This window comes from Spermophilus citellus, assembly GCF_964194105.1.
Source record: "Spermophilus citellus genome assembly, chromosome: 18".
In the NCBI taxonomy this organism is placed as follows: Eukaryota; Metazoa; Chordata; class Mammalia; order Rodentia; family Sciuridae; genus Spermophilus; species Spermophilus citellus.
Genome location: NC_138200.1, coordinates 57,632,769 through 57,646,475, shown reverse-complemented (window position 1 = coordinate 57,646,475; position 13,707 = coordinate 57,632,769). Strand labels below are relative to the sequence as shown.

At 47.5% G+C, this 13,707-nt stretch overlaps 1 protein-coding gene across 2 annotated transcripts in view; it reads right to left on the bottom strand.

The window, feature by feature from the left end:
* Nucleotides 1-2,274: 2,274 nt before the first annotated feature.
* Nucleotides 2,275-13,707, bottom strand: part of ST3GAL2 (ST3 beta-galactoside alpha-2,3-sialyltransferase 2) — a 51,606-nt gene continuing 40,173 nt past the window's right edge. For both annotated transcript variants that reach the window (XM_081275041.1, XM_081275040.1), the window contains 5 exons: nucleotides 11,574-11,767; nucleotides 7,171-7,350; nucleotides 4,889-4,934; nucleotides 4,533-4,652; nucleotides 2,275-3,086 (listed from right to left, as the gene is read on the bottom strand). In XM_081275041.1, coding sequence (XP_081131167.1) covers nucleotides 2,913-3,086; nucleotides 4,533-4,652; nucleotides 4,889-4,934; nucleotides 7,171-7,350; nucleotides 11,574-11,767 — 714 coding nt within the window. In that variant the 3' untranslated portion in view covers nucleotides 2,275-2,912. The remainder of the gene's footprint in view (nucleotides 3,087-4,532; nucleotides 4,653-4,888; nucleotides 4,935-7,170; nucleotides 7,351-11,573; nucleotides 11,768-13,707) is intronic.

Below are 13,707 nucleotides of genomic sequence, written 5' to 3'. Positions count from 1 at the left end.
CATCAAAAAGCTACTACTATTAGGAATTTTTACATTTAGTTCTATGATCCACTTAACATTTATTTTGGTGAATGGTTTAAAGTATAGATCTAATTTTGTCTTTTCCCAGTGGTTACCCAGTTATTACATGGCAATTTATCTAAGCATTTATCTTTTCCTTAGCAACCTTCTAGGCTGGGGGAGGTACTCTGCCTCCTGATGCTCTCCCAATGGCAGGTAGGCTGTGTGTGCCCTTCTATGTAGAACCTGCAGTGAAATGCAGGCCCCTGTGGTATGGTGGGAAGAGCAGGCTACAGATTGATGAGCCATGCCAGAGCAAGGAGGAAAGCCCCCAAGAGATGAATTCATCCCAGAGAGATGGAGATGGCCCAGTTTTGGTATGTCCAAATGCACTGAGCCTCTCATGGATACTCTGCATTTATGAAAGTTCCTGCCAGGAATTCTAACAGATTTCTCTTTTGGAGAAAACTGAAGAGGTGGCAATGGGTTCATTTTTAACCAAAATACTCAGATTTAAGTGTCTTGGGGACTTGAAGGAGTGTGGTTCATGAAACCAGGCTCACATGTAAAAGAGGTGGATATCTGGGAGCCATTTTGCTTTCCCTTCATATCTTCAACATCCTTAGTCATTATTTGGTCACAGCTCCTCACTCCCAGATATACCTATGATCATACACAAAACAGATGACTACAGGTTTTTTGGGTTTTTTTTTTTTTTTGGTTCTTTTTAATTCAGAAAGAGAAAGGGAAGGAAATTTTTTTAAAAAGTTTAAATAACTATTGCAGAAAAGGAGATCTGGGCTGGGTGCTGGGACCTACCTCTTCCAAATGAGGATTAATGATTTAAACAAAAGAAAAACAACAACAAAAATAAATTATTCTGCTCAATACTGTTTGGCATAATTGCATTGTTTTTCCTCTTCTCAACACTCGAAACAGCCTCTTGAGGAAGCACTGAAATGAGACTTGCAAGAACAGCTGGTACCTTGACTCTCCCAAATGGTGAGGGCACCCTGACAGGCATTCTACCACAGCCCTCGCCCCAGTTCACCCCACCACACCCACTCTCTATGCCTCCTGCTTTTGGAACTGCAAAGGAACTGACTCAAATGTAAGTTCTTAATATATTAACTTTTAGGTTCAATGCCAATTACCCTGTCCCAACCTCCATTCTTTCCAATGGATGACTGTCCCCCAGTCAACTAAAGCAACTGTACCAATGGCCAGAGGTTGCTAGTTTGTGTCCACTCATTAAGAAAAGGGTGGTATTCCTGACGTTACTTTTGGGAAGAGGGATCCTTTCTATGCTGTGAGGGCTTCACAGAAGCCCTTTCTCCCTGCTAAACATCCCCAACCCTGAAGGTGAGAAAACCATCAATAGCTTCAACTACTAGGGACTTGAGATGGGGCCAGTCATGTAAGTAGATTTCTAGTCGTAACCCCTGGTTGTTGGCTTCCTAGCCCTTCTAGAGCTGGAAAGGAAAGTGGGTTAGAGAGAGGAGGCCGGAGGCAGCAGGCCAGGAGTGCGGGCAGTGGGGAGGCATGAGGACAGCAGCAGGTCCGCTCCTCCCCAGGGACGCTCTGGGATGTCTGCAAGGTCTGCTTAGAATTGTGAAGGAATCTTGGTTGGGTGGCCATATCCGGCAGCTTTAGGTTAACTAAAGTATGAGCCCAAAGCAAATTCCACCCCCAAGCAAGAGGCTTGCTTCCTGCTCCTCTTTGGGGTGATAGGTGAAAGAAGAAGGCGCATGCACAGGCAGCTGGGCTCTCCAGCCTCCTTCTCCATGGGCTGTTCTCTCTCCCAAGGCCAAAGACCTGGGCATGTTGGGGGTGCGGGGAGGGAAAGGGAGAGAGGAAGTGGACCCAGAGAGAAGCAGGGCCCCAATACTAGGGCAAGTTTTCTGATATTTTTCCAGAGCAACAGGTTGGCTGGTGAGGAGGCCCGGGGCTTAAGGAAAGCCACTAAAAAGGTTGTTGGTGAACAGTAGAAGCGAGGGCACGCGTGAGAAAGAAGCACCTTACATGTGACCTGACAGGGCTTCCTGGTTCCCTATCCAGTCCCTGACATCTCTGTTACGGAGTTAAGCCCTAGGCAAGGTCCACCCCGACAAGGGGCGTATTCAATTTCCTAGTTTCTGGTGAGACACAAAATGCCCTGGTCAGAGGACATAGCAAAGGGCGGCCAGAGGCAGGGAGGGAGGAGGTGGAGGAGGGCCCCGCGCGCCCGCTGGGTTTTCACCATGACCGAATTTTCTTTGGTGGGTTTGCACTCACCCATCTGGGCCTGATGGAGAAAGGACATGTGCAGTCTAAAATGCTCTCGGATTTGGGGACATAGCTTTTTTCCCGGGGTGAGGCACACTCTTTCCTGACCACCAGCCAGCCTCGGCTGACGCCCCAAGTCCCCAGGGACCCGGACATGCCCAGACCTGCGGCCCCTTCCCGCCATTTCCTCCTCGGCGCCCCAGGGGTAGCCAGGCCCGTCAGCGACAGGCCTTTCTCTGGTCGCGCCTGAGAACAGTACTCCGTCGAGGCTCCAAGGAGCCTCTACTTAAAAAGCGGAAAATAAAACCTTATCCAAAAGCAGAAGGGATGGGAGATTAGGCAGCCGCCCGCCCGCCTCCGAAGGCCATTGATTGGAGGAGACGGGTCCCAGCGACGGAAATTCTCCTTGAGTCGCATGATTGGCTGGGAGAAACAGAAATTCCGCCCAGTTGCAGAGCTGATTGGTGCCAGGCCTTGGCCGGCCCTCCAGTCTCATGATTGGCGGAGGACAGCAGGCACTCGCTGGGCGCAGTATGATTGGTCCACACTTGGCCTGGCGTTGTTCCTGATTGCCTGGTTGACGCCCAAAGAGGGAGCGCGCCTCGGCACCCAGCGGCTGGGCAGGCAGGGTTGCGGCAAGGCCCGGCTCAATTGCCTCGGTAGACCTCGATCTTGCTGGCTTTGGCCAGCATGTCGATGATGTGGGCTTCGAAGTCCGCGTCGTGTACGCCCGTCTTCCGGAATTCGCCCGCGTACCGGTTATTCTCCCAGTAGTGGTGCCAGTTGCCCCGGCTGTCGGCCCCGAACCCGTACACGTTCACCTGCGGGGAAGGGCGGCGCAGGGTCACAGTATGTCAGGGACCATGGTAAGGAAGGAGAAGGGGGCACCGCGACAAGACAGCTCCTTGAGGCTGACAGCTTATCTCTTCCCAGTGAGGAGGCACCGAGACGTAGGAAACACCCAGGACGGACATTATGGACAGACTTGGGGTTGCAGGGGATGGCTCTTCCCTTTTCAGTTCTGCCTCCCCTCCAACCCTTGCTAACTTCCTCTTTTTTACCTTCCTCTTTTTTAAGATGATGATGATGATGGTGATTATTATTATTATTGTGTGTGTGTGTGTGTGTGTATGTGTGTGGTGGTAGTGGTTGTGTGCTGCAGTTTAAACCTGAGCTACAGCCCCAGCCTTACATTTTTTGAAACACTACTTTTCTTTGAAAGCTCGTCAGACACTCAATACCATACATTGAACTTACTGGCAAAAGTGGGTGTGCCAGGCATGAGCACTGCCCTTGATGGCATAGTGAAATGTGGTTCTTTTGAGTAATTTGTGTGTGTGTGTGTGTATGTGTGTGTGTTACTTGAAATCCAATCCAGTGCCTCAAGCATGCCAGGCAAGAGCTCTACAATTGAATTACATCCCCAGCCCTTTTAAAAAATGTTTTTATTTTGGGACAGGGTTTTGCTACATTGCCCAGGCTGGCCCTAAACTCGAAGTTTTTCTGCCTCTACCTCCATTTTAGATTACCACATCCAGCCTAACCTGCATTTTTAACAGAATAGGCCTAGGCTCAGGGTTGTGAGACACAGCCATCCCAGGTTTAAACTTGGGCTTTTCCCAAGTCAGACTGCAAGTCACTGGGAACTTTTTGCTTTTTAAGAGACAAGTCTTAAAAATTATCCAGGCTGGCCTCAAACCCTTGGACTCAAGGGATCCTCCTCTCCCAACCTCACCAGTAGCTGGGATTAGAGGCCACCATGCTCAGCTCTATGATTGTGTGTGTATGTGTGTGTGCATGTGTGTGTGCACATACACTGTACTGAGAGTTGAACCTAGGGCCTGTGGGCAACACTACCACTGAGCTATATCCTCAGCCCTTTCAATTTAGAGACAGAGTCTTATTAAAAGTTGCCCAGGCTGCCCTGAAACTTTGTGATTCTCCTGCCTCAGTCTCCTGAATATCTGGGATTATAAGTATGTTCTTGGCTAACTCACATGGTTTCTGCTACAAAAATTCTTTCCTTGGGCTGGGATTGTGGCTCAGCGGCAGAGCACTTGCCTTGCACATGAAGCACTGGGTTAGATCCTTAGCAACACATAAAAATAAATAAAATAAAATAAAGGTATTGTGTCCATCTCAACTAAAAAAAAAATTTTTAAAAAAAGTGATTTCCTGTGGAGGCACTGTTAAGACCTGAGAAGATCTGATTCCCTGTTTGTGAGTCCTGCTGTCCCTTCTACCCCCCTAGACTGGGACCTACCCACCTCATCACACACATGCAGGGCAAAGAAGAGCACCAGCATCCCTGTGGAAGGGTACCGCCCATGATGCTCTGTCCACCTGTCATGGATGTACTTGAAGAAGGCTGGGTTGTAGATCTGGACCTGGGAAAAAGTAACAGGCATATGAGAGGTTGTAGGGACCAGCCTCTGAGTAGCTACTACCAGTTCTACTGTGCTTGTCAGGAGACCTGAGCCTGAGTGCTCCTTGGTCCCTGTGGCCTCTTAAGAGGTCAGCAGATGGGAATTCTGACGGTTCTGTAAGAGCACTGGGGCACACCTGAACCCACAGTAAGGTCAGCACTGTTTCCACAAAAAAAGGGGGGAGAGGGATAAATTACCTTTTCTTTGTCCACTCGAAGGAAAGATTTCACTGGGGCATAAGTGCTGCATGAGGACAGAAAGGTAACATTTCAGATGGCTTGTGGGACCCAGAGATCCCTCTTTTCCCCCCTCAGGAGTGATGACAGCCTCACAACCTCCAGGCTGCTTCCAAATTGCTCTTCTGTGGCATGTTCATCTGTGACAGTAACTTGATCAGAAACCTTCAGGGGCTCCCATACCATTCGAGACAGAGTAGAGATGTTTTAGAGAAGCCCTGATGCCTTCGATAACCCAGCCACAACCCTTCTCCCTTAGCTGTCTTCTGGGAACCCTCCACTTCGGTTTAGCTGATCATTTCACACCTACCGTGTTTGTGTACTTCCTTTGGCCCAGAATGACCTTCTCTCTGCTTCCCTCAGGCTTGGCACAAACACCTCTTAGCCAGTATGGCTCCTGTAATCCACACTTCCTTCTCTGAGTTCCTATAGCTCCTCAACTCTACAGCACTGATTTCTGCCCTCAGGTTTCCAAAACATTACATGTTGAACATCTTAAGTCAGGAAAGTATAATTTATACCAATTTATATATATATATATATATGGGGATTTGGACTCGGGCACCTTGCCACTGAGCTACATCCTAACCCCCCTTTTTTTTATTTCTTAGCCTCCCCCAACCCCCTTTTTTATTTCTCAAAACAGGATCTTACTAAGTTGCTTAGGGCCTCATTAAGTTGCTCAGGCTGGCCATCTTTGAATTTGCAATCCTGCCTCAGCCTCCCTAGTCACTGGTATTACAGGCATGTGCCACTGTGACCAACTCAACTAATTTTTTTTGTTTAAAAAATACATGACTGAGGGGCTGGGGATGTGGCTCAAGCAGTAGCGCGCTCGCCTGGCATGCGTGCGGCCCGGGTTCAATCCTCAGCACCACATACAAACAAAGATGTTGTGTAAGATGTTGTGTCCGCTGGAAAAAAACTAACAAATATTAAAAAAAAAAATACATGACTGTGTCTAAAAATAAAAAAAAATAAAGGAGATAGGAATGTAGCTCAGTGGTAGAGCACCCCTGGGTTCAATCCAAAGAATTGCAAAAAAAAAAAAAAAAAAAGATGCATAAAAAATACATGATAACCACAGTCAAAAGGTAGAAACAATTCAAATGTCCATTGAGGGATAAATGGATAAACAGAATGTGGCATATGCATACAGCCTTAAGAGAATGAAATTCTGACAAATGCTACAACATGGATGAACCTGAAGAATATCATGCTGAATGAAATAAGTCAGACACGAAAGGACAAATAGGATATGATTCCAGTTACTTGATGCACTAGAATAATCAAGCCATAGAGATGGAGAGTAAAACAGAGGTTACCAGGGATCAGGGTTATTGTTTAATGGGTACATGATTTCCATTCAGGATGATGGAAGAGTTCTGAAGGTGGACAGTAGTGACCGGTGCATAACAATGTGAAAATGTTACTGAACTTACAAATAGTTAAAATGGTAATTTCATACTATGTATATTTAGTCACAACAAAATACAAGATAAGAGAATAGATTGGTGGTTGCCTAAGGTGGGGGTGGGTGGAGTGGGGGTGATGGCTAAGGAGTATTCGTTAGATCTTTAAAATATGAAAATATTCTAAAATTGTGGAAATGGTTACGTTGCCCTTTTAATATACCAAAAATCACTGGATTGTATACTTTAAATGGGCAAATCGTGATGATGCTCTTTTAAAAAAATACTGGTGGATTGAATCTCCCATGGTTCCCAGCTGTGATGGGACAATTGCCCCGAAGAAAGTTCTCAGAAGGCAGAGCTCCCAGAGTCAGGAGCCACTACCTGGGAAGGAGACCAAAGCCAGACTGCTTTTCCTCACCTCTTTACCAACTAGAATGCTAGTCAGCAGCATGAAAGAAGTGACATAGAACATGTGGTACTCTCAGCTAACCCACAGTTTTGGGCCTTCCATCCTTAGTAGCCCCTCTTTGGTTTTGGTGCCAGGAATTAAACCCAGGGGTGCTTAACCACTGAGCCATATCCACAGCCCTTTTTATATTTATTTAGAAATAGTCTCACTGAGTTGCTCAGGACCTTTGAACTCGTGATCCTCCTGCCTCAGCTTCCCGAGCTGCTAGGATTATAGGCATGCGCCAAAGCACCCAGCTCACTAGTCCTTCTTGACCAAAATGTTAACTTCAAGGGATTCTATCATCCACTCCTGGGGAAGACTCTTCCCATGGTGGTCCTGTCACCCATATTTCATTCCCAGCCAGCAAAGAAGCTCACAATCGGATCTGCCCTGTGGACAGGGCGCTGGCAATCCATAGCAGGTCCAGGGCCTTGAAGGGCACCAACACAAAGCTGACGTTGGCAGGCAGGTTCTTGGCACTCTCAGGGTACATGAAATGGTGAGTGGTTCGGCTGCCAACATCCTGCTCAAAACCCACAGTTGGTGCTTGATTCATCCTGCAGGGAAAAGAGGGTGACATGAGAAAAAAACTGCCATGGAAACTGGTAGGCGATTTTTAGAGGACGATTTGGTGCTAACCATCAAAAACATAAATGGATGTACACTTTGACCCAGCAATTCTATTTCCATAAATCAATAAAAATGGTTGCATATGTGTGCAAAGATATGCACATGACTATTTAATCAGTCAAACAATAAACCGGTATATGCATTTTTCACCTTCAGATAACGAAATACAGCCATCAGAGGAAATGAAAGAAATTTATATGTACTGGTAAGAAATAAATCCAAGACAGCTAATCACTGAAGGAATCAAGTGGTAAGAAGTATCCCACTTTTTCTAATATATGTATTTTAGTATCTACTATGTGCAGCAGGAGGAAATTACAACTCAGAAAGAGGAAAAAAGCCTTCCTTCTGGAGCTGAGATGTAGCTCAGTGGTATAGCACTTGCTGAGAATGCATTAAAAAAATAAGTAAATGAATACATAAATAAACAAATCCAAATGCTAGACAGGTGGTGCACATCTTTAATTCTAGCAATTTGAGAGGCTAAGGCAGGATTGCAAATTTGAGGTCAGCCCGGACAATTTAGCAAGACTCAGTCTCAAAGTTTAAAGAAGAGCTGAGGATGTATAGCTCAGTGATAGAGTGCCCTTGGGTTTAATCCTCAGTACTGAAAGGAAAAAAAAAAGAAAAGAAAATGAAGGCCATGAAGTAGACTTCCCATGGCCCTGAGTGTAATAAACCAAGAAGGCATCCTATCCTTTCAATTTCTGCAAAATACAGGATAATTACAATCAATGCTCCCTTTTCTCGTGATCAACTTACATCCCATGTGAACCAGCTCTAAACACAAATCTGTTGGTCTTGTCTTTTGCTGAGGACACTACTGTCTCCTGAGGACCACCTTGCAGAATCATGACTACCAAGGTCAGATGACCATAACCTGGTCTTCTATTGGCCACAGGGATCCAACAAGGATGGAGCAGAGTCGTCACGTGCCTCTAGCTTTTTATACCAGTTCTGTAAAATCAGTACAAATATTCCCTGCCCTCACAGTGGCTGACACCATTAGCCAAGCTGGGTGCAGATTTCTGGGCTGTAGGAGTGTCCACACTGTCTTCCTCCTGCCCCTCACCTGGTAGAGCTGAGGAGACAAGGGTTGTGCTGTCCAGAATGCTCCACCCCTGCCAATCATCTCTACCTTCTGTTTCTCTTTTCCTTCCCTTCAGGGACTAGAAGGTGCCTTGGAATGGGAGGCCATAAAGTCTGGATAATGAGTCTCTCTTTTTGTTTTTCTTCCATTACTGGTCATTGTACCCCAAAGTGCTCTACCATTGAGCTACATCCTCAGCCCTTGTTTTTTTTTTTTTTTTTTTTTTTTTTTTTTGAGTCAGGGTCTTGCTAAATTGCAAGACTGACCTTGAATTTGAATCCTCCTACCTCAGCCTGAGATTACAGGAGTGCACTACCACCTCTAGCAGTCTTTGTTCTGAACCACCTTAGTTCTAGTCTGGGTTCAAGCAGACTTCTGGAATCTTCCCTACAGAACCTATAGTGCCCCATGCCTAGAACAGAGATCTAGATCCTGCCCCCATGCCCCAGACCCATGTCTTCAGAGAAACTCCCTCTGCCTCCTGGCTGTCTCCCTCTGGTCTCCTAGTCTTTAGGGTTCAGAGCTACTGTCTCCTAGAGAAGCACAGAATTATCTTTTCCCTCTCATGAGTAATGCTTAACAGGTTTGGGGCTGCTACAGTTATACACACAGGCACTGATGTCCTGCGGTCACCATAGCTAGTCTGTGTCTGCTGTCTGCCTTCTGCCAAGTCATCCTGGACCCTGTGGAGAACAAAGTAGGTTGGAGAGAAGCCTTAACAGGGGATGGTATCAAAGTAGGTAAGGAACCATCACTTGGTTGCCTGAAGGATGCAAAGGGACAAGCAGGAAGTGGAAAAATGTGGGTTGGGGACACTGGCTGAGCAGGAGCAAGGGGTCTCACACTTGTGAGAACCTAAGAAGCAAACTTCATTTCATAAGAGACCAAGAGGCCAAGCAGATCCTGCTGATCAAGGGGCTGAGGTTGCCTCAGGCCTGGCTTCTGAAGACCTGCTTTTGCCTTCTCCATGCGCTGGCAGCTAGAGCTTTTGTGAAGTCCCTCCTTAGACCTGGCAGTGAGGCCACCCACCTCCCACCCCTGCAGGCAGGCCTGCTATAGAGCCTGCTCTCGCCCTACTCTCCTCTATGCTCTGTCCAGGCACCAGCCCACAAAGCTGGGAACAAATGAAGCAGGAAGCCCCAAAGATATTTCTAGCCTCTGAGGGAAAAGGAAAGAACGTGGCAGTCTTCTGGAGTCAAGATGTTGTTTTGAGGTTCTGATTCATTTTGGAGAAGCCAACCCCTGGAAAGGGGCCATAGGATGAGCTGGCTCTCTGGGATTTGGGGGCAAAGCATTCCAGAAACTTTTATCTGTCCGTGGCTATCTCCAGCAGCCAAAAATGCCTTGGGATGGAATACAGGCAGGGTGGATGGACACTCTTATTTACGGTCTGGTGTCTGGTTGCCTACTCCTTTTCCTTCATATATTCACAGCATGCCTTCTGTCTACTGGGCGCTGCACTAGGAGTTGTGGATGTAGCTGCTGGCCATCCGAGATGGGAATAGCTCAATTCTATTTTGAGTTGTCAGCAGGGCTTGGAGGACTTATCCTCCTGGAGGAGGCAGCTGGTAGGGAGACAGGAGAGTAGAGCCATCATGTCAGTGTAACTCAGTTTGGCTCTCCCAGTAGAGTCTCACACTGGTTCTAGGATGAGGGGCCTCCCTGTTGGTTCTAAATCAAGATAGGCCTCCACTGCTATCTGGTTCCTCATACAGACCAGCAGATAGTCAATTACCATCTGATCATCCCTTCCAGAAGGAAATTCTGGGGTTTGATCCAAAACATATCTTGAGCATGCCTCCTGAGAAAGAGTACTGGTGGATTTGTCTCAGCCTGGCCTGACTAGGTGTCACCTACATGTCATAAGTGGCCAAGACTTTTGGTTTTGCAGGATTTCAACCCTGGAGCTCATAAACTATCCTGAGGTGTCTCATCAAAGCTCCCACTTGGTGCAGGTGGCTGGGAAGGCAGGTGCTCAGGCATCTGAGAGCATTTCACTGGGCTACCCAAGTGCTTGATGGCCGCACTGCAACAGCACCTCATTTTCTAATTTCAACCCATTGTTTCTGGGTGAAGAGAGAGAGGTCCCTCCCTGGCTCCCATCTCACCTCCCTCCTATTTGAGGTGCCAGTAATTAGGGGATGAGGTAAACTGAGGTGGTTCTGGGGTGCTGGGTGGGGTAAAGCACCCTTCTCTCTCCCCTACCCATCACCATTTCTCAATAGGAGGAAGGTCTTGCAAAGAATGTGGAAAGTCTCAGAGACATATTGCTGCCTGGTGTTGCTATGGAGACAGCAACAGTGTCGAAGACAAAGCCCTTCCTTCTGCCTCCTGGGAAATCTGGCCTTTTTTGTAATGCTCATCCTGAGATATTTGGTAAAAACCAGGCAATACCAAGGACAGGGGTGGAAGGATCCCCGTGTGGCATATCCTATCCCTAGCCAAACCAAGGGAGGAAGGCAGAAGAGATGGGTTAAGAGCTGAGAGCAGTCCATGCTGGAACCTGAGTCTACCCTGTGTTCCCTGACACACCCTTCCTCACGCTGTGTCTGTCTTCACCGAACACTCTCTCTACTCTTCTCCCTTCCTCAGGGCTAGGCAGAGATGTCTCTGGAAGCCTTATGAGGATGAAGAGAACAGGCAGTCTTCGAGACAGCTTTTCTGCCTCCGACATCTGTCTTCAGTTAGTCTGCTAGAAAGAATCACCTGTTGCTATAAAGCAAGATGCAAGTTTGCCTTGGGGAGCTCACTTCTGGCCTATGCTGAGGGGACCAGGTGAGTAACAAGAACAAGGGCTTCTGATGAGTTTCCACCAAACATCAGCCAGGGGTCTAGTTTCAGCCCTTTTCAGAGGAATTGGAAAGCGAATGTGGTCCTCTAGCAGAGATTTGGAATGCAACCTCCCACCCACCCTAAACAGACAAGCCTGTCCTGGAAGCCTATAGGTGTCAGCATCCCTTAGCACCCAGGCAACTCATCCCCTGCCAGATAAGGCCAAGGAGGCAGGGACCCCTTCCTGGAGGCTTGTCCTTACCCACCCTCAGTTCCATGGGGGCTCACCTCATGATGAAATTGTGCCCATCCACGTCCTGCCCATAGCCAGAGCCCCTCAAGTTGCCAGAGTTCCCCACCACAGCACAGCGCCTGCACTGGTGGGGGTCCCGGAAGCGGTAGGGGTTCTCGCCTGGCACAATCTGGAACAGCTTCTCCAGTACTTCATTGGTGTTGTGCGACTTGAACTGGGGCTGCAACATCTGTGGGTGGGGAGGGAGGTCTAAATGGAGGGAGGGCCTCTGGCCACCCCTCTGGGCCCTCCCTTTGAGTTGGAGCCACATAGACCTCCTTGCCCGGGAGGACCCCTCCATTTCTCAAAAGCAGCAAAGTCCTGGTTCCAGTGGGCCTCCTGTTCAGAAACCAGTGCCCTGACAATCACTGGGTTTCTCTGACATGCCATAGAGGACTGGAGGATCAAGCTGCTATTCACCGTGCTCCTGGGGGACCTGCAGTCACAAGTCAGAGCAACTTCTTTCAGGAGTCCTTCCCAATCGGCCCACCTTGGGAACCCCTGAGACTCAGCCTGATGGCTGGGGTTACAGATGCCCCATCCAGGGTCACATTCATGGGATACCTGAAGCCATTCCCTCACCTCACCCTCAGTCGCCCCCAACTATCAGCTGCAAACCAAGCTACTGATAGATAAAGATTGTAAAATACGGCAGGACAGCAGTCTACTGCTTTCTGGGCCAGAAAGGTGTCACACAGGAGTGAAGCAACAGGTGGGGTCCACAGACCATATGCCCCATCAGAAAGAGCAAATTCAGTCCAGCACAGTGGTACATGTCTGTAATCCCAGTGACTGGGAAGATCACAAGTTCAAGACCAGCCTCTGTAACTTAGAAAGATCATGTTTCAAAGTAAAAATTTTAAGGGCTGGGATTGTGACTTAGTGGTAGAGCGCTTGCCTAGCATGTGTGAGGCACTAGGTTCGATTCTCAGCACCATATACAAATAAATAAAATTAAAAAGTTCATCAACGATTTATAAAAAATTAAAAAATTTTAAAAGGGTTGAAGATGTAGCTTAGTGGTAGAGTGCCTCTGAGTTCAACCCCAGTACCTCAAAAAAAAAAAAAAAATTCAATTCTTTTTTTTTTTTTTTTAAGAGAGAGAGGACAGAGGAAGAGATATTTTTTAATATTTATTTTTCAGTTTTCGGTGGACACAACATCTTTATTTTATTTTTATGGGGTGCTGAGGATCGAACCCAGTGCCCCGCGCATGCCAGGCGAGCACGTTACCACTTGAGCACATCCCCAGCCCCAAACCAATTCTTAACACATGGAATTATAAGCCCAAAGGGGCCAAATTCCCCAATTTTTAAAGAGAAGCAAAAAATATAGGTTTCATGTGAAATACTCTGATTTCTAAATATTGGTAACTATGTAAATGTAAATACTAGAATAATACTTAGTGGGCTAGACCTGGTCCATGGCATGGCCACCAACTGATAATGCTAAAACTGGGGCTTTAAAATGCTGTGGACTGAGGGTACAAGGCAGAGTAAATTCCTTCAGGAATCCTTCCCAATCAGCCCATATGGGGTACTCCTGAGACTCAGGTCATGAAAGAGCACTTGCCTAGCATTTGTGAGCCCCTGGGTTCCATCCCTGGCACTGCAGGAGGGGTTGGGGGTGGGGGAGACCGTGGAATGGACCATAACCTATGGGGTTTGTGAATAAGCAGGAGCTGCTCAGAAAACCAGAGATCTTTCTGGAAAGGTATCCTGGTCCTCAGACGAGAATTCCCAACTCTGTGGCAAAAGAGGGGAACAGAGAAGCCTCTCGATTGAGGAACACACTTGCTGCTTAAACAGTCACTGAATTCTATCCCTGTGGGCAGGAGGCCTGTGCTGTCCCCTGGGCATCCACCCTTGTCTAGAATACTGATTTGGCTCTATATGACCACTGCTGAGAGAGTATGGTCTTGGGCACCATGCATTCCCTGAATCTTTATTTTCCATTAAATGAAGGCTGTGAGTATGACTAATAGACAGGAAGGGCTCCAGGATGCCATGGAAGGGCCTACGGGGTTCCTAGGCACCCTTGCTCTCAGACCCCAATCCTGGGGCACTCTGAGAGTCTGGACCAGAAGTGTGGGGAGTTGCTCTGATAAGCTGGTCACCTAAGCTCATCCTC